The 22,185-nt window shown below is 30.2% G+C and overlaps 1 protein-coding gene across 1 annotated transcript in view; it reads left to right on the forward strand.

Annotated features, from left to right (window-relative positions):
- Positions 1-22,185, forward strand: part of Nup98-96 (nuclear pore complex protein Nup98-96) — a 70,927-nt gene that overhangs the window by 6,488 nt on the left and 42,254 nt on the right. Inside the window, 12 exon segments of the mRNA XM_076482847.1 lie at positions 2,557-2,630; positions 6,155-6,190; positions 11,066-11,248; positions 11,940-12,170; positions 13,780-13,925; positions 15,000-15,162; positions 16,170-16,296; positions 16,298-16,352; positions 19,312-19,431; positions 20,114-20,264; positions 20,450-20,662; positions 21,004-21,073. Coding sequence (XP_076338962.1) covers positions 2,591-2,630; positions 6,155-6,190; positions 11,066-11,248; positions 11,940-12,170; positions 13,780-13,925; positions 15,000-15,162; positions 16,170-16,296; positions 16,298-16,352; positions 19,312-19,431; positions 20,114-20,264; positions 20,450-20,662; positions 21,004-21,073 — 1,535 coding nt within the window. The 5' untranslated portion in view covers positions 2,557-2,590.

The raw sequence follows: 22,185 nt of genomic DNA on the forward strand, positions 1-22,185 counted from the left end.
GAAGTTCTTATTTGATTTTCTAGCTTGATAATATTAGTAATTTGAGTTCCTAATTTGTACAAAACTAGACTTAGTATTTTGACATAACAAACATCTACTTTTAAATAGTGCTGCATTCAACATATCATGTAAGTCATTAAAATCTATATTTAGATGTGTTTTAATATACTTTCAAATTAAGAGATTAACTTGTATATAATATTAAAGTTTGAATTATAGTCTACAATTTGATTCCAAACGTATTGACATGAATTCATAAAATAGTAGTCCAATAAAATTTTGAATGCAATTCAACAAATGTGATGATATGGCTTTTCTCCAGAGACTTGTTTTGAAAGGTTTAATTAAAAGATAGAAGTTTTGGAATCTGATTCATGTGTGAAATAATTTAATCTGGATGTCTTAAGTTAATAATATGAGTTCAATATTAAAAGTTTAAATGTATAAATATTTACATACAGGCTAACAAAAATTAAAGTGGAGATGTTAATTTAAAAGAAAGCTCTTGATAATATGGATAAGGACTAGTTTTGAGATCTTTAATAGTTCTACTTTAGTTTAGAGGATGAGATAGCATAGATGGACTAATAGGTCTCTCATCCCCAAACATTATTTATTATCATTTCTTAGATAACTCAAATTTTTAGCATTTATTTAAATATGCAGTGATTTATTTTCTAGTAATTACACATACATTAGTAAAACAAAAATAGTTTGATACACTTCATTAACAATAGTATAATTGTTTGGTAAGACAACCTTTCATTTCATACTTACCACAGATATCTTTGTTAGAACTTTGAGTTATGTACTATGTATCATAGGATATTTGGATACCTCACCCACTTGGCAATTCATCAGGGCCATAGTACACAAGCTTGAATGTTGTTGCTAAAAGATCCTTATCCTGTAGTTTTAAATTACATGGTGTTTCTACAATGTGCTCAAACAATTGATTATTGTCTAGGAGGTTGTTATTCAACTGGTCATAACATTGAATTTGCACATTGTCAAAGTTCTTGACTCTGCAATTTACCAACACATTATGGAATTTTTATGTGGCTAACAAGATCACAATATATTGACTCAATACATTGTTGAATAATCAATATATTATTTATATTTTTGTTCTTTTGATGTTATGTATACTTGCACTTTTGGGGAACATACCTACATTGTGTTGTGCAACAGCAGCAAACAGCATATTACTTAACTATTAAAAAGCTACTGCGTGTAGTATTAGTTGTCTGTATTTTGTACATACTGATATGATCAAGTATTTATTTTGGTTCTCTAATTATATGACATGTGTAGACAACCATTCATCTACAATTTCAAGAAAATTTTTTTTCATTTTTTGTGCCATTGTTCTGGTTTTATTTATTTATTTTGTTTATGTTTTGAACTTAGATACCAAAATGATTGGTCTATATATGGTTTTTGTAGCTAAAATAATCTTCCAGATAAAAAAAACAAATGTATAGCAGTGTGAAACTTCTAAAGTAGATATGCTTTGAGCTGTTATATATATAAAAAACGTTTGAAAGAATAGTTGTTCACGTGCTCATGTTTTTAATCACAGAACCACTGACTAGAATTTCATTTTATAATAACTTGGATCATATGTATATATATTTTTTCCAGAAATGAGATTTAATTTTTATTCTAAAACTGGAGATATGTAAGAATAAAACATTGGTAGCCTAGAAGACACAATACAGAATACTTATAGAATCCCAATTTGATATATTTAGGTTGACACATTATTCAAAATTTTTCCAGTTCCTTTTCTCTAAAATCAGAGAAGAAAAGATTCTAAAATACAGTGATCATGATGGGTGTTCTAAAATGAGGTGTTTGAACTCGAACTTTATGATTTTCAAGTTGTAAAATGTGCATCTTAGTGAACTAATTAGTGCTTCCTGCAACTGAAAAAAAAAAAAAAGGATAAATGAGATACATTGATTTAAGAAGGGCTGTTGAGGTAGTTTGGAGGGTGAAATCATGAAAGTTTGTAAATTTAAATGTGTTATTTTATGTAGGAAAAAGGGTGAGGGTTTTTTAAATGACAAAATGTGGAATGTTTTTCTGAGACATTTTACTTTTATGGTGAATGATGTTCATTAATGGCAATTTGATAATGAAATTACCTATGATCATATAGTATTTCAGATGTTTAAAATATTTATGCCTTCCCAATAACCCCACTCAAAGTATGTTTGAGGTAACATTTTCAAAATTGTTGATATGGCATGATAAGGAAAGTTGAAATTATTTTTTATAACTTTTAAATTTATAAGTCATAAAATTGCATATGTGAACGGTAATGTTTAATAACAATAAGGTAAATTAAGGAGTACTTTTTATACTTTTTAAAGTTATATGTATGCATGAATGTAAGTGTTTTCACTTACACAAATATTTTAAGACTTAAGAGCTTTGTGCCCATAGGGGACAATACATTTGGTCTTTTGGGGCTACATAAGGTGATTTGCCAAATGTGTGGAGAGAGCCCTGTATGTTTGAAGCTGATTCTCTTAATTTTTTCTTTCTTAGATATACTGGTGTTTCAAATTGACTACAGTTGAAAATGTATGGGAAACCATTTGGAACAGCAACTACTTTTGGAAGTAAGCTTGTTTTATCAAATTGATTTATACATTTGGTATAGTTTTTCAATAAGTCATAATAAGCTCAGTGAATATGTATTTAAATTAAACTTTTGATGTAGATATGTTTTATATTTCAATGCAAATTTCTTGGACCTATTAGTTAATTTTATATCTTTAAAAAAAAAAAAAAAAGAAGCAAGCATCAGAATACTATTGTTATCAGAGAATCTCTACAAGTAACCCAGCTTATCTAGTTTTATTATTTTTGACAATGGATGTCTGAGTCAACCAGCACAATTATACAGTTTTGGTAACAGTCCACACAAAATTTTGAAAACTACTGAGTTTAATCTAAGTACTTTACATTCTGTGAATTTAGTGACCATAGTGGTTTTTAATCTTCTCAAAGTTAACCAATCTCATTGCTCTATCCATGACTGTCCACATCTGATGATTCTTTGAATGTATCTGGTCTGTAAGAAGACATGCTTCTTTTTGCCTTCTCCCCTTTTTTTTTTTAATTAGCACCAATTGGAAATTCTTCTCTGTTGTCTTCATTGTCTTACTTTCTTTGCAACTTGTATCTTGTCATGATTACTTCCACATTTGCTGCACTAGTAGCATGTTAAGCATTTTGCCACTTTACATTTGCAATTAAGCTTTGAATTGGCTGCTTTTGACTACCTTCCATGATGCATATGATTCTGACAGATAATCTGCAGGTTGTCGTTACAGTTCTCAGTTATTACTGGCTTTGTGAGAATTTGTTTGGATATTACTATATTGACAAGACCTTGGTCAAAGTTTAACAAGTTTCTCTTATCTCAGTTTAGAAAAAAAATAAGTATCTCTTCCAGTTCTCCGTTATTGAGCTGAAGAACATCTTTCATTTTTAATTCTATAACATTTTCAAGAAATTTGAAGAATTACCAGAATCATTCCTTACAGTGGTGGCATACTGTATGTGGTTTAGTTGAACCAGGTATTTCATTGTTAATTTTTGTTTTACTTTTCTGATAGAAATTATCTTGCATTAATAGTTTAGTATATTAATTTAGGATTAATATAGTTCTCTTAAGCTGTCTGAACTTTTTGAAAGGTATTATTGAGTTTACAACCAAAAATATTCTTAACAGCAAATTTACCCAACTGATGAAGTGGTGCATTGTAATATTTATAAGCAAATAAAGTATGTATAAGCTCAAGCTTATTACTTGCTCTTACTGGAAGATGATACTAATTCACTCTAAATATAATTTTTTTTTTTACATATATCTACATTTTCAAGAAAAATCCATGCTATTAGCATTTAATAGTCTTAGTGTAATAAATCTGAAGTTCATAAGAAGCTTTTGGCCAATTTTTATTAAAATAAGTTTTTAATAAATTATTCATATTTACATATTGAAACTGTTGCCTGATTACTGACTCCAACTTTAGCCCCTTGTTGCAAGAGAGGAAGGAGAGTATTCAACATATTACCAATCAAATCTGGAAAATGTAATTTAACTTTCAAGAACTTAAATTTCCATTTAAAATTGATTATTAGCATCTTTTATTGAAGTTATTTGCAATTGAAAAGGTAAGAGTAATTAAACCAATTTTTACAGGAAATAATTTAGCAAGTATTACAATACACTTTGCAATTCCATTGGACTCTGTTTGATTCAGTCTTGCTCTTGCATAGCACAAACTGCAATGTAATTTTTATTGTGCACTTGTGTTATCTGTATGTGAATTGTTCAGAGTTTGTAGATTTTCTAAATATAGTTGATAAAGGTAGGTAATATTCTGTTTGAGGGTAATATTGCTGGATAAAACAAATTATTTAGGAGCTAGACCTAAATTATAGTCTTTGTATAGATTTAAGAACAATTTCTGTTTTGGAAGGTCATTGTTTCAAAGTCTGTAAAGCCATATTTAATATTTCTAAAATATTATGGCAATCATTTGGTTTCATTTTACAAATATGTATGCACAGAAAAAGAAAACGTGTAACTACCAAACTTGGTACTTGTTACACTATAGAAATATTCAACTCATTCAGATCCTGATTGAAGATAGATTAAGAATGAATCACTTTTCACCAGCATTATAGCAGTATTATGAATAGTGCTTTTTATACTGTGGATTAGAAACTTGGAAATTCAGGTGTTATGAAAGCATCTTGTTTTTAATTTTTAACTTTTATTATTTGAAGTGCAAAATATTATTCATGCATATAGTTATTATTGCATTTCATAATTAAAATGGGACCTTGCCTTTCTACACTGAATAAATTTAATGAAACTTTGTATGAAGATGTGTATAATTGTTCAAATGCTGTGAACTTAGTACTCTTCTTACCTAAGTCTTGACCAGCTTTTGAAATAAAAAAAAAACAGCACCAGCAGTAAATTTTTGAGTTAATGAACAAAAAATTTATCATAGAGATACATTCATATGCATAGAAAAACGTAAAAAAAAAATTCTGTTCTAATGCTATTACTAATTTAATTTTAAGAGTAATTGGTGGTATCAAGCACATTTTGAAGCAGTCATTAGTTAAATGTATGTGGTATTCATCATAAATGTGGTTGATCCATATAAACTAGTAGCTGAGCTCATCGATTCCATGAGATGCCTTGTCCATGCAGATACCTCAATAACTGCTCAATGGAATGAGGTAATTTAAGTGTTCTCTCTCAAAGTTTAGAACCCTAGGTTATTTTAGCCTCAAACCTGAAATCCTATGCAAGATCCTGATAAAGGTGGGCTGCAATGTTTTTTTGTATTTTTGATGATGTTGATACATTTTAAATAAACAGTATTATCAGCAAAACTGATTTTGAGATTACTCCTCAGCAAGAAAAATAAGTAATTTCCACTTACTGTATTGTAGGTTTTACAAAGCACTACATAATGAGTGCTTTGTTAAACTTATGACCATTTATATAAAATACATATTTAGGTTTTACCAGAAAAGAATGATCCTTAACAAGGTTTAAATTACATTCAAATGAGGTTATAAATAGTATACATAATGAAAAAAATATTTATATTTCCCACACTTTTTAAATTACTTATTAAAATAATATATGTAAATCTAGTCCTAACATTTAAAAAAAACAAATTGTGCTGGCAAGTGTAATTTCATTAAGGTCAGTTTTGAAGTATTTTGCTAATTGTATTCTTTCTTGAACTTTTACAAATGCAACATTTTTATAAAGAAAAAAGGATTATGCAAGGTGCATTTTTGTGTATGTGAAAATGATGATAGAACACAAAATACAGTGTGATCCTGATTTCATTATTCTGGAAAGACAGAATCATTTTAGTTTCATGATTAACTAATAAACCAATTTGTTTGATTTAGTGTTACATAACATACCTATTATAAAACTTTTTTGACTGAAATTGGTGAAAATAAGTACTCTCTAATAATGTGTTAAGAATGGTAAGGGATTAATTTTCATAAATGTATGTGTCTTTTTAGGTTTAACTTGTTTTAACAGAACAGCAGTTAACAATAGTTTTATAATGCTATGTCCTTTCTTTTAAAGATACATTTGGCTCAACTCAGTTTGGACAGAATACATGTAAGTTATGTTTAAAGTTTTGAATATTTTTTAAAGGGTAATGTTTAGAATTCAAATATCTGAATTTAAAGATGTTTAGGCAAGAATCACAAGATATGTCATCACCTATGCACTGTAGAACTATCTAAAAGTTAAGTAACAGTTATCAAAAGAGTTATCAATTTAACTGCAATTTTTCTTATACAGGTATTTGGAATGTTTTTCCCTCATGTACATTTAAGTGAATAATAATACAAATCCAAAACTTAGAGAATAGTTTTTTTTGTGTATTGATTATAATATTTAAAAGAAAAAAAGAAATATTTTAAAATCTGCTCTTTTGGTGAATGCTTTTTTATTGTTTCAGTATTATATTTGAAGAACTGTATTTTTTACTTTACTGTCTTTTAGTTTATACATTATTTGATCATGGTTATGCAAAAGAAAAAAATTAAGTTTCATTCTCACAATAGTGGTTGGATTCCTGCTAAGCAGAGATGACATTCTTTAATATTTTTTGCTAGTAACAAATGTTTATCTCTCTTTTTGTAACATTTCTTAAAAATGTCTTGGTTTGTTTTATGCAAGCATAAGAACTTCATTGAAACATTGTTCAGTGAACATGTGGAATACCAAATTAACATCTGTTGGAGATGCTTTCTGCATAATTTTGTAAATTGTTTACATAATGAAAAGTATCAAAAATCGACCTACTTTTTTAAGTTAATTATTAAAATATTACATGTAGATCTCGTCCTTGCATATTTGAAAAATTGGTACTGACTGGTGCAGTTGCACTGAAATTAGTTTAAGTATTTTGTTAATAGCAGACACTGTTTTTGCAAGTGTTCAACTGCTTATAATTATTGACATGTTCAGTGGAAAAAACTCAACTATATCTTAAAACACATGTTTGAAATGCATATGGTGTTATGCAGATAGTTCAGTATCTACAAATGGGGTGTTTACAGAAAGTTTTGGAAATTAATGTTTATTTTACTTTTTAGAGAGTGTTATGAAACACATGATGAAAATAATGCTGAACATATAATTATAAATGGGAAAACAAAATAATCCTTATAAGAAAGCTAGAGAAAAAGCCTGTTTTCCTATTAGTCATAAATAATCAAATTGAGATGTTAGAGAAAATTATTGATATTTATTTAAAGAGAAAATGATTTGAGAAGAGCATGTTTTATGAGTTCAATGTTTTCTTATTTCAGTAAAGCAAAAATATTGGAGGCTTTGACTTTATATTTTAGCATTTCAAATTGAAGCACAAGAACATCATGTGACAGACAAGTGAAGATCAAGAATTTATTTAAATACTTCCTTTTGAAATTAAGAAATTAAAACTGGGATAATATAAAAGTTTAAATTACAGATTACATTTTGATGATAACCTGCTGATGTATATTAATGAAAAATGTATGAAATTGTAAGTGCAACTCTGTGAAAGGTCATGACATGCAAGAGTGCTTGCACCCCCATCCCACATACTTTGACCAAGCTTTTGCTATAGGGTTAAAGCAGGTTTAAAACTTTTTGACAGTTAAACTTTGCAAAAGTGTACATATTGGACTTTTTCTTATTGTTACCAGTAAGAAAAAGACTACTTTATCAGTTTGTATTATTCCTGAATAATACCTCTTAAGGTGGATTCCTGTTTGTGGTGACCTTCAGGAGAAGGTTCTGTACTTTCAGTTTACTTCCTCTGAGATCTAAATATCCACCCACTTGTTTGATGTGAGTGGTTATCTGTAGAATGAATGAGAGGATCTTTGTGGTTAAGGGGTCTAACCCTAAAATGCCACTTTGACCTTGAATTCCTTCAGACGGGTGGTCTTCCTAGGGTCATTTGGCTGGTTCTCTTGGGCTAGGGTTAACTGAGCACCAGTGTTGGATGTTTTCAACAGGTTATGTAGACATTTTGTGTGATGCTGATGTTTGGGTATAGTGCTCAAGAAACCCTGCCATCACTGCACTGTCCTTGTTTAGCATTATAGTAGTCCCCTCGTAGGTCTCCATGGTGGGTGAGGTCAGTTAGCACTGAATCTTTCTTCTTTTATTATATATCCCCCAAATAAAAAAGTAAAATAAAATAAACACTTCATTGGTAAGTGACCAAATCTTAAAGACTGAACAGCAATCTTTACTTCTAAATGTGTATGTCATTTTCTCATACTATATTCTTTGTCAGACAAATTTTCAAAGCAATGTCTTGAGCCCTTTATTCATACAGGTTGTGTAGCCATTTACCAACTTTCATCCAAAACATTTTAATGGACTTGCAATTCAGGGTCCACATGAAATTGATGCTTTCCCATTTTTTTCCACAGGAGCTTGGAGTCTCTCAGAGCTGTGTCTTGAGTGTCACACTTTTCACTGTGAAGAATAATGCTGCCATTTCATAACTTTCTCATACAATGGCAAATGGCCTGTTTGTCGATAGCCTTCACATCTCTTGTCAGTTGTTGAGCGTGAGGTTTACTGAGCAGCAACTGCAAATTGCTCTCAGTTGTTTGTTGAAGTGGGCCACAGCAAATAGTTTTATGTTTTGTTTTTCTAAAACAGTTTGCATGCACCTTTGCAACCAGTGAGTTATTTACCCTGATCCTGAGGTTTGTCTCGGTGTTGTTTTTCTTCTTGTGGTCCCTGAAGCAAAGTTTTTGGTGCTTAGCTTTGATTGTAAGCTGACTTTCATTTCACACATTAGCTACATACACATCAAGAGTGCAATGGCATTGAACATCCTCTATGTCCTCTCTTTCACCATCTCTTTGGGAATGGATCGATGTTCTGTGCTAGAGATCTATCATTCATTTGATCCAAACTGGACTATGGGTCTCTGGTTCTGCCAGGACCCTGGTCTTGAAAATGTTAGACCCATACACCATCTGGAGCTTTGGTTCTGTATGGGGCTTTCTGCAATTTTCCAGTCTACTTTGTACATCAAATTGCATGAACCTATGTTGCTTGCAATTTTCTTTACTGTGTGCTTCAAAACATTGATCCTTACCATAGCTTCCTACTTGAGGTTGTCTTTCTTCATCAGGGTGCTATGCTTTTTTCAGAATAATGGCTTGCCATTCTTCCTTTTGGCCTTTTATGTCCAGGCTCAACTGACTAAATTAAGTCTGTCCTTGGATGATGCTGTCTCTATTGGTTCATTCTACCATGGCTTACTACCGTCCCCACCTGTGACCTTTCTTTGAGTCATCTGAGGAAAGCAGATACTCCTGATTGGAAGTGCCTTCTATTTGCTGAACATCTTTCAAACTATTCTTCCAGTCTCATCTATATGGATGGTTTGAAATATGGTAGGCTGTGCCATGGTTTATTGTGCCTCAGTGGTTGTGCATGTGATCCCCTGTACAGTTTTTGTTCACTGCCGAGTTGTATGCCATTTCTCTTATTCTGGGTTATGTAGAAGCTATGCAATACAGCAGTTTTATTATTTATACTGATTCTCTTAACTCTTTTGGCCTTTTAATAACTTTACATTAGATCTCACCCTGTTCTTATTGATATCCAAAAACTGGCTGGTCCATTTTTCTCTATCTTCTGTTTCTGTCCAGTTTTTCTGGATACAAGACCACATTGGTATTCATGGGAATGAGCTCACTGATACTGCAGCTAAGTCTGCCTGCTCTGGTGCTGTCAGTGCTGTGTCTGTCCCATATATGGACTATGGTCCTGTATTTAAGGCTCAGCTTTATGGCATTTGGCAGTCAACTTGGAGTGAACAATGTGATAATATTTTCCAGGTTAAACTTTCTGTTGTTCTTTGGCCATCTTGTTTTCAGGAGGAAGTTGTTGTGGCAATACTATGCATTGGTCACAGTTTTTTAATTCATTTTCTTTTATCTGGGACTGATAAAAGTCGCAACTGTTAGATTTTACTGTTGTGTTATCATTATGACTTTGCTGATGTTACCATTTTAGACATGTTTTTTCAATGGTTTTTATCCATGATGCATAACAGTGTTATTGGTGATTGTGAAACTGTACACCTTTCTTGTGTTTTTATATTTTCAAGGGCAATTGGCTGTTTTAATTCTATTTAAGTTTTTACCTGCTTCTTGAAGTTTCTTTAGTTTTATATTGATTTATTTTTACATTTTACAACTATTTTACTTTTTTTTTTTTTTTACCAGTTTTTGGTGCAAATGGCCTTGTTGCTGTGCACCAATAAATATCAATCAAGCAGTCTTGGATGAATTTTAGGAGGTGCTGAAAATTTTGAATCTAGAATCAAAAGTAGGCAAAGTTTGGTGAATGAAATTTGACAGACTTATTTCAGAGGCACAGAATTTTTGGGATGAAACCAAACATTTACTATTTTGAACAGTAGTTGTGCATAATAGGTAAATGATGTAAACTGCAAATACTACAATAGTTTTGTTTCTTGATACTTTGTTTTGGACACAGCTACCATTTTGTTTGATCACATGAAGTGTTTGATAATTAGGCTTCTCTTTATTTAGCTTGTCTTGCATGACAATTTGATTTCAAATGCCATATGCTAGGAAATAGCTTTTGCTAGAACACACAGCCATTTTTTTATTCTGACTTTGTTAGGTGGTAAATGGTTAATTTTTTTCATTTTCACAAGTATATTTGTTATTTTCATCTTCAAGAACTTGGCTTTAAAGAAAGCTAATACTACAAGTATTAATTTTAAAAAAAAAGTATGTAAGGACTGTTTAATTTAGCCAGCAAGATGTAGCTCACAAACTGATTGTAGGCACACAGTCACAGACTTAACTATTTGTGAATTTATGTTCAACAAGTAATTAGAATATTTCAAAGTATTTTGGTATAGAATTTTAGAGATTAAAACTTCACTTAGTAGGTTTATTTATTGTTTATTTACTAAATTTTCATTATTTTTAGCAGCCAGTGCTTTTGGAGCCAAACCAGCTGTCAACAATGTGTTTGGAACTTCAGGATTCAGTACTTCTACGCCAAGTAGTGGAGGATTGTTTGGGGGATCATCATCCAGCACAGGGACAGGATTGTTCAGTGGCTCTACAACAGCATTTGGTCAGCCAACATCAACTGGCTCAACAGGATTTGGTGTGTATATTAGCATGTTAACAGAAAAAGTGTCCCAAGACATTTATATAATATAAATGTATTTTTCTGAATTTCATGTTATTTAAATTGCAGGGATATTAAAGATCATAGGACTGTAATAATTAAAGATAAGTCTATAATTCTATATAAAGTAATGAACATCAGCCTTATGGTTTTAAAAGTAAATTGTAAAATAAATTCAGTAATAAAAGAAACACATCAAGCTCAAAGTATTTTCTGGATGCTTTTTGTAAAACACGACTCCTTATTTTTTGATTAAAAAATTTTATTACTTAAAACAGAATTCATAGCTAAAGCATTCAGATTATAGTTTGAAGCCAACTTTTCGCCAATCATTTTAACTCGGTTATTATAATAGTTTTTCTTGTGCGAATTTTCAACTGGTATATACACTAAAGTAATGTAACATAATTATAATGATTGTTAGTTGTATGTCAATTTAACTATTAAACAAGTAAACAAGTGTTGTTTGGGAAGATATGCTTTGTTTCCAATTTGGTGTTCATATTTTTATACTGACCTGCTTGAAAAATAGAAGAATTGTATTGTAATTAAATTCAAAGTTTGTTAAACAGGATAATGTTTTTAAAAAGTGTGATGATAATTTCATTTAAGTTAATTTAGTTTTACTTTGATGTGGCACTTTTCTTTACATTCCCTTGTTGCTTAGCATTTGGAAATCCCTCAACCAGTGGAAATCTTTTTGGAGGGAATACACAAACAGCCAGTGGAGGTCTTTTTGGAAGCAGTAGTACCTCAGCATTTGGGACACCACGTCCAACCTTTGGTGGCTTTTCATCCAACACTGGCACAGGGCTTTTTGGTCAACAGCAACAGCAACAGACCACAGGGTTATTTAGTCAGACAGCCACTCCAAGTACTGGTTTGTTTGGCTCAACAGGTGAATGATTTGTTGTTAGTTTAGTGGCTGCATGTTTAATTGATTAGAGTAATAATGACACAAAACAGATGTTTATTCAAACTTAACAGTACCTAGAAATGCATATATAACTTAAATGCACCTTTTCTAGCATACTCTGCTAAATCAGAATAGGACAAAAATAATATTTTACATATTTTGTTTTTATTGAAATACCCGATTTGCAATTTGACAGGGATTTTTAGACTTTTAATAGATCCTACTGTGACACTTTAATATTGGATGTGAAAAAGTTTTAGGTTTTAAGCTTGTATAAAAACTGAACTGTTAATTAAAAACTCTTGTAGTGTCATCTGTATTCAAATTAGAGAAAAGATTATTTGAATACTTCAGTTAGTCTTGTGAAACTCTGTATTCAGAAATTACAATTGTATTATAAAATTTTTAACTTCCAACCTACCTGAGCCTAAGTATATTTTTAATGAACTATTCATCTTTTCTAGAATTGGGTAGCATATTTTTCATTTTGCAATATTTGTAGTTCAAATTGTGCATATACAAATCTCGTAAATGAGTTGGTTGCAACTAAAAGTTATACGCAACTTTTGAAGTGAGAGTTTGGGGAGTAGGTTTGTAGCTGAAGAGGTGCATAAGATAATTCCTTTTTTTATGTTAGGTATAGCAATTTTGTATGTATTGTTTACTTAATAAAAATAAAGTATAGTAGCTATAGTAATTGAAAATCATCTTAACAGTAGTTCCTTGTCTCAGTCATTATTAAATCTATTAGCAGCTGTGATGTTGGGTAAAAGTCCTGTGGAACTGATTGGACTACTATTAGTTTATCAACTATTTAACGGCTTTAATGGGCAAAACACAAATAAAAGAGTATTTATTTGCACTGAGTAAACTAGTATTTCCTTTTAGCATTAAAATGTTAAACTTTCTAGGCCATAAAACAAAGTAAGAGATTTTAGTCTGTTGAGGTCTGAAATTTTTGCTGCAGCTTTTCTCTTAACTTAGTATGTCATAAATTTATTTAACAACTACAGAAAAAAAAGTTTTGAAAGTAAAGCATTGTATACACTATGAATTTTAGATATGTATTAAATGAAAAATTAAAGCCATGTTTTTTAGACTATAAAAAATGCTTTTCCTGTGATATAGTGAATTTAATTGAGGACTTCCTTTGATTATATTTGTCTTAGAAGTTGTTTGGATGATACTTTTATCTGTTCTGTAACATTAGGTTAATGTGTGCAAAATGTTTTTGAGAGATGAACTTCATAGAAATCTCCAGTCAAATACCGTCTTGTTTACTGAAACTTTCTCTTAAACAAAAGCATGATGCACATTTCATAAAAAGAAAAATACAGAAAATGTCTAAAAATTGTAGTATTTTAACAGTTGTCTACAAGTGTTTGAAAAAAAATATATGCTTTGTGCAATTAGATAGTCTTTTTGTGAAGCCTGATTGGTGACAAGTCGGACATAAAATATTTAATGGTTGTTGCTTTCAAGCAACCTGGAATTATTTGACTGTATTTTTAATGCTTATTTTAATCTTTTCTATATGTATATATATGAAATCCTAGCTGCAGATTTAAATGCTATTATTTTTATACACCAGGTTTTTCTACTACTGTTGGGACTACAGTAAAGTTCAACCCATCAATTGGCTCGGACACCATGATGAAAAATGGTCTGTCAACAAACATTAACACCAGACATCAGTGCATCACTTGTATGAAGGACTATGAGAACAAAAGTCTTGAGGTAAAATACAAATTAAATATGCTGAGAAGGATGAACTAAAGAGTAGTGGATTTTAAGTAAATTGTAGCTTGTTATTAGAATAGGAAAAAGCCTCTTGCCTGTCTTGTTTTAGCAAAGAAGAATGATTGATTTTTAGGCTTTACTAATATTCCATTTTTGCTTATTATATCCTTAGTTAATTCATAATGAAGATGTTTATAGTACTAAAAGAATATTTCTTCTTGTTAATACCCATAATTATATATAAATGTAATAGTGTTTAACCAGTTCCAGTTAAGCAGAGCAGAACAAGTGATGAGATTTTATTCGTATCACATCAGGCAAACACAGCTAATGTAGATACGATACCTGTATACTTCAGAACCACAGCAAATGTTTCAGGTTTAGGGGAATTTTTAATTGTTCTGTAAGATATTTCATATGTGCTTAACCTTTTCTATTTGTTTTGAGATGTATGTTGAAACTAGGAACAATTTTTTGCATGGTAGGAAAGAATGAGAAATTAGTTATTTTACACATTTTGTAAATTTATCTGTTTTTCTTAAACATATTCTAATAGTAATAAATTGGTCAAGCTAAGACTGTGATGGCTTTATGATCATTTCTGTACATGGAAGACCTTGAAAATGGTTGAGATAAGTATTGGTAACAGTAACATCAGATATGAACTAAATGGAGAATGTGATCACATTAAAGTTAGTACTTTCAACTGTTTTTCAGAATAATAGAGTAACATCTTTAATAAAGAACTTATCTAAAACTAATCTTTGAAAAGTAATGCATAGTTATTCTGAACTTAATATAATATATGAATTTCAGCTTGCTTTAAATGTCACACAATTATTAGTCATATTACTAGATTGAATATTGTAAATGCACTGGAGAAACTCTATCTCTTATGTGCAGACATAAAATGTGTTAAAAGTACATTTCTAAGTGCATTAAATTTAATATTCCTATATACCCGAGATGGAACGAGGAATTCTACAAGTTTAAGATTCCTTAATTTGCTTTATTTTGTGGTGTTGACATGTACCCTAAGTGAAGACACTTTTGGTATTTTATTATTTTTAGGAATTAAGATTGGAAGACTATGTGGCCAACAGAAAAGGTGGTCAAGTGACAATGGGAGGATTTGGTTCAACAGGGCAGACTGGATTGTTTACCACTCCAGCTTCAACTACAGGATTTAGTTTTGGTACACAGAATAAACCTCTCTTTGGTGGTTCTTCAACAAGTAAGCTGTTTTGATATATGAAGTGTGTTGTTTCATAACAATTATACAAATTTTGGTAATTAAAAACAAAGACTAAAATTTGTTTCATTATATTCCATACAAAAGTTTTTACACAATAGAAATGTTATCCATTTTCCTAACAAAATCACTGGTTGATGAATTAATCAAACATTTATGCAATATTTTTATCTATAATATAGATAACTTGTAAAGTTTAAGTAGTACTCAATTTGAATTTTGTTTTCTCAAGAAAAGTTTCTCATTAAAGAAACCTGAAAACTATCTACTGAAGTGTAAAGTACTAATTATATTTATTATGGAATATATGTATATATAGTTCATGCTCATATCATGTGGAATTATGCTTAAGTACAACATAAAGCATATAATAAATGTTAAATTATATTAAATATGATAATATGAAGTTATATATTTTAATTTGTTTTGTAGCATACATACAAAATTTACAAAACAAGCAAACATTTCTTGCTGTTTATTTTTGTAGTGCTTCTACTGTTGCCAGTTAATTGTTGTTGTTGTTAATTGGCTTTATAGACCCAGTAAAGAATATAAAAATTCTGGAACTTAACTGACATAAAACATCAAGCTACAAAATCTAGACCTTGAATTGAAAATATGTACAAATGCATTAACTTTCATATTAGTATGTAATCTAAGAAATGATAATGCTACATTTAATATCATTGTTGCTTCAGCTTTCATTTAAACTCTCTCATGAAGCATTTGGTATTTCAATACTTTTTTAAAAATGACAATTACAATATATGTACATAATATAATATTTGTTGATTTTCCTGTAACACTTTACAGAATGTGTTTTATGAGAACAAGAACATTATGTAAAGGTATTGAAATTCTTAAAACCATCCTTTAAACCTGTATTTTAACATTACTTAACAATAAATCTGTATTTGGTTAGTAATATTATAAATGGTGACTTGCAGGAAGTTGAAAAAGATTCATTAAACATTATTTATGTAAATTAGGTACTTTTGGAACTCCTGGAACCACTGGTTTATTTGGTCAGAGCACTCAGCAGCAACAAAGTACAGGTCTGTTTGGTAAACCTGTAGGATTTGGTGCCCCAACAACGTCTACCACTTCTAGCTTTGGGGGGATTTGGTACCTCTGGTGGTACTTCTTTATTTGGTCAGGCCAGCCAGCAGAAGGTAGGAGGATAGTGATTCAATATACAAGCATGTACAAACCATTAGTTTTGTTGAAAATAATTCATTACAAATAATGCTGAGTATGTTACTGGGGGCAGTATTTTGTGAAGACCGATATAATAAATGGTATAACTCACTCAACGGGAGCTTGGTCAGTTTGACTGATCACAATTACCTCTTTGTACTAGTTTAAAGATTTTATGCATTTAATACTTCCAATTTTAAAAATATAGTCTTTCACATACAAAAATTTTAGTGAAGAATTTTCAATAAATTAAAATAAAGATTTGTCCATGCATGTACTGAATATTTGTTTTGAATAGCCCATGTGCAAAGTAATTTTCATGTTAAGATTAAAAATACTTTTCCTCATCTCAAAAAATTCAAATTTCCTTTTTCTAATCCCCTAAATCTCCTAACTCTTTTCAAATTTTTTTAGTAAAATTTTATATTTTATCTGTTATTTCCTCTATCCTACCTCAAAATGGGATTGGTGAATTTGACCAACTTTGTAACCATCAAAGAAAAACTGAAATAATTCTAAATTATTCTTCTTTCTTTCTACATTGACTTCAATTTGCTACAGGAAACTATATTTGTTTCTATTTAGTAGTTTTATACTCATAAGTGTACATCTATGATTAAGTTTTATTGCCCCTTGAATTGTTTTGTTACTGTCCTCACCTTTTAAGTTGTGAATCACTTGGTATATGCAACTCATATTACAATATCAAGTTACATTACTTGTGAATTTTTTAGCATGCGTGCCTTATTTGTGTGAAACCCAAATCTAATTAATTGTAGCTAACCTAAAGAGATCCCTATGTTTACCATCTAGTTATTTTTATAATAAATAAAGAATAAACATGAAAAACAAGAATAAAATATTTCCTGAATGTTCTTTTTTCTTCTTACTGTCAGTTGTTGAGGGTGCATGTACCTACTATTTTATACTAATGGTAGTAATGAACTAAATGTCTTATGTAATTAGATAATACACCAAAGAACACAGAATAATAACATGCAAAAAGGTAGTTAATTTCTAAATGTCTTATGTAATTAGATAATGCACCAAAGAACACAGAATAATAACATGCAAAAAGGTAGTTAATTCCCTATAACTTAACATTTTTCTTTCTTTCTATGTGACAACAGTCAATACAAATTAATCCAAGCTAGTCATTAAGTTTCTCACAGGAATGTTGTTTGTACTCTGTGTTCTGAATAGACAAGCATCAATTTCATACAGTGTTATACAATGTCATTTGATAGATGAAAACATTTACCTTTTATTGGTTATAGGTGGTATATAATTAAATATAACAGAACTAATACATTTTGAAAGAGAGGCTGAAAATTATGTATTGTCTGAGCAATGACAATTTGGTAGTGAGTGTCTTGCATTTAATTCCATACATTTCCAAGGGGTGGTGGATAAAATAGAGAATATAAGGTGCATAGAGAAAATGTTGTGTTTCACGTTAGGGAAAATTAAGAATATTTTTTTCTAAATATTACCTTGTAGAACTAGGAACGTAAAATGTAGATACTGTTAAAATATGGATTAGTAGTTAAGATGTTATGCTATACTAACTGGAATAATATAAAAAGTAGTTTTAATAAACTTTTGAATGCTAGACACTAAACCTTTGTCATGCTTAGTAAAGGATGCCCAGGGTATAAGAATTAATTTTAGATGTACATAAAAAAACAGTTTATATATAAGATTTTTTGTAGGGGTTTCCATTTATTATAAATAACATGTAAGTTTTATAAATGTGTAACAAAATGTGAATATTTATATACAAGCTTATCTTTGACACTGTAACATCTTTTCATATTCATGCTGTGAAAGTTTCCAAGATACTTTAAGGTGTCTCAAGTAGGTCTGATTATGGTCCTTTAAGACTTGTTTTATGTAGATTACTTTGTATTGGGTTTAAAATTTTTATGCACTGAATTTGGCTTTGTTATAGAGGGGGGGGTGACATTTTGATCTGTGCTGAGAGGTAAAAGCAGTGACCATATCTACACCACACATAACAGAACTTTATAAAAACTTTAAATCCAGCATCTAAATTTTGTCTCAGATGTATAAGCTTATATTAATAAAATTATTTCTTTGGTGTTTGCAAATGTCAGTTTTTTTTTGTTTTTTTTAAAAAAATTAATAAACTTTTCATGTGTTTCACTGCTGTTTGGTTCATTCCAGCTACTTCATAATAAAATGCTACTATGATAGAAAGCTTTCTGATACAGTGAGACTTTATACAGGTTAGAATACTAAGACAAGAAATAGTTCAATAACTATAGAAATGTTACTTGTCAAAAATGATTAAAAATCACTTTAAATTGGTCTGTGATATGTAAGGCATTTTTGATTGTTTTTGTGTAGTAACTTTTCTAAAATGTGGTGTTGGCGAATTCAGCTTATTTAACCGAGCTAAATTTTTTTAAAATTCTGATGCATTCTTCAGCTTTAAATAATTTTTATATTATCTTACTCAAAGCTGAGCTTTAAGCTGATTAACAAAGATAAGAGGATTTGTTACTTCCTTGATGTCTTGTGCTTTTGTTTTGTTTTGTGATTTTGGATTTATTTGTTTTGTCCTTCAAGTTTTATCACTTCCATGGAAAACTGAAGGTCCCCTTTCTTGAATATTGTATCACTTGGCTCTTCATCATTTGATATTTTTAATGTGTGAATATCTTTTCATGGGAAATAAGTTTGCTAATTTTCTATCGCCGCAGTACCCATGGCATCATTTCGTATGAAGTAATTAGGAATTTGTTGTAAACCAAACACATGAGCAATTGCATCTGTAGTAACATATTCCTCTATGAAAAATTTATAAATCATTTTCTAAAAGTTGTGATTACTTGTTTTTATTAAGGAACTAGCAGGTATTTTACTTTTTAAAATTGGAAAAATTACAAAACTAGTATTTACATTCCATAGACTTTGTTTGGCCAGCCTTCTGGAACAGGACTCTTTGGTTCCACAGCCACATCACAACCTGGTGTAGGGTTTGGGACAGGAAACACATTTGGTTCTGGTTTTGGTACCAACACTCAATCTGTAAGTAATTTAAGGTATTGAATGATTTTTGAGCTTTCCTGTATGATGTTAATTTTTTTCTGAGCTAAGAACAAATGCATAATGTTCAATGATAGTAAGTATTTCATTACTTTATTTCGTTATGATTTGCACATGTGTGATTCATTTCTGTTTCAGTGTTTTTGTGCAACTATTTGTAGTGTTTGTAATGTATATTTTGAAGAAGGGTAACATTATGATTAACAATTTTCATGAAACAGAAAAACGAGTGTCAAAAAATTATTAGTATATTCTAAAAATATATAAATCAAGTTGTTTGGTTGCAGTATTTGGAAAACATCCTAAAATATTTATTTATTTGTTACCAAGAACTACAGAATTTTTATTAAAATGGTTAACACACAATCATACAGAACAGTATTATGCTCATAAAAATCAAGTCAATAAGAAAGTAACAATTGTTTTAACATCAGGTGATTATTAATTAAGCATACATGTTTTCTGTTTTTGTTAAGTCATTTTTACAATTTTGCATTTTTATTGTGTGATACTGTTAAAACAATATTTTTAACCTTGGTGTGGCTTAAATATAAAATGTAATGGTTTCTTCAATTACTCAAAATATATTGAAACTTGCTGTTTTATAAATTTAAAACTTCTTAGTTGCACAATATATATTCATTTTTTTTTTTTTTAAATCTAGACTGGGCTATTTGGAGCCAAACCAGCTGGTTTTGGGACAACAGCTGGTACAACAACCAGTACTTTCACTTTTGGAGGAGCAGGAACTGGCTCAGGACTTTTTGGACAGAAGCCTGCTGAATCCTCCTTTGGAATGGGCTCAACAGGATTTAGTGAGTATTGTCCAGTATTCATTTTCCTGAATTTTTTGTTTTTAATTTTGTAAAATTATATTACACAGCATATTAATGCTTTCTCTGTGAAATGTACTGTTTCCCATTATCTATTTGTTTGTATGGTATTTATTTACACAGTTGAAAATATAATAATTTTTCATAAATAATATTAAATTTTTCAGATTTTGGAAGTACTCAAAGCCAAGGAACAAGTTTGTTTGGACAGAATAAACCAGCAACAGGATTTGGAATGGGATTAGGAACAGGTTTTACGGGCACCAGCTTTGGATCTGGTCTTGGTACTGGTACATCAACTTCACTGTTTGGAAATCCAGCTGCCAACAAGCCTTCATTTTCATTTGGTGGTGGTGGTGGGGGTACCAACACTGGTTTTTGTAAGTGTGGGTTATTTTTTATTTATTGGTATTTAAATTTATATCATTCATAGTTTGGAAGATAGTATTGTGTTGTGGTCAGTGTTTTTGTTTTTTTTTTTTTTAGATACTGAATTTAACCTTACATTTAAAAAAAAAAGTTATCTGTGTTAAACAGACAGAGAGAAAGAGACAGACAGACAGACAATAATATATAGTACTGACAAAAATTGAAAAATGAATGAAGTATATTCTCACAACAATGCCTCAATACATTCAGTTTATGGAAGAGTATTAATTCAAAGGACTGTTATTTCACTGTTGGTTTTTGATTGGAATTTTGTTTATGTATTTCTTTACAGTATTTGGCCAGCCTGCAACTAGTTCAACATTTAATTTTGGAGGACTTGGAACTACACCATCTCTTGGCAGGTAAGTGTCAAGTTTTAGGTTTTTTTAATTATAATTTTTGGACCATGTGGTTTAGCTTACAAATGTACTTGTAGTTCAAAGATGTAAAGGCTAAGAAATGCATAGTGTTGAATGAGTTGTCTAAATAACTGGTAAACTGAAAGTGCAGCTTAGTATATGGATAACTTGAAATTATCTTTGTTACATCTCTGAGGCCATCTGTTATTTCACCAATTTATTGTGAAATTGCTGCAGAGGTAGATTCTAAGTACATTGTGATTGAGAGTAAGTGAGAAGTTTTTGCTACATTTAAATGCCCAATAAGATTTTGTTACTTTCATACAGACTCTAAGCAAACATGAATTGGCTAACTAGCTAATTCACAAAATTTTGTGTTTAGTATGAAAAGCTTTAGATGTATAGATAAGATCAGAAATGAGTTTAATGTATTTTATAAGCATAAAGCTGACAACACTTGAAAGATACAAACTTTCAATATAAGGAACCACTAAAGCCAAACCTACTAGGTGAAGACATTACCTTAAGGCTTTTTCCTCTAGCTGGCTTGATAAAATAAGTATTAATGGAAGAAGTATGCACCAGAAAGTATACTTGTTATTCCAGAAATATTTTAGTGGGTCAGCAGTTTATGAACTAAGAGTGCTAAAAGAAAAAGGATTGAAAGACATCTATATGAATCTTGTTTAAAATTGTATCTCAACCATGTATGAGATAGAACTGGCATGATGTTTAGTAGAATCAAATTTTGTCAAGCTGATTTAGGATGAAAATATTGAGGCTTTGTTTTTCTTCATTAATATATATATATTTACTGATAGATTTTATTTCAATAAATCGCACTTTTTGTGACATGTTTCGAACACAGTTCATTATTGTTTCATACAGAAGCAATGAACTAACCAGACTCAATATTATGTTGGTAATGTAAAGTTAAAAACAAGATGACATCCACAGAAATGTGTTATAAAGAAAATTACAGTGGCAGACAATAATAAGTAATCATTGCTGTAAAACTAAGCTCAAATGATTGTGAATGATTTAGATCCAGATGAAGAATGGGATCTGGAACAATGCTCTTGTAAAGTGTGTAACCCTCAGTGCTATATCTTAAA

Source organism: Tachypleus tridentatus, chromosome 13, assembly GCF_004210375.1.
Source record: "Tachypleus tridentatus isolate NWPU-2018 chromosome 13, ASM421037v1, whole genome shotgun sequence".
Taxonomy (NCBI): domain Eukaryota; kingdom Metazoa; phylum Arthropoda; class Merostomata; order Xiphosura; family Limulidae; genus Tachypleus; species Tachypleus tridentatus.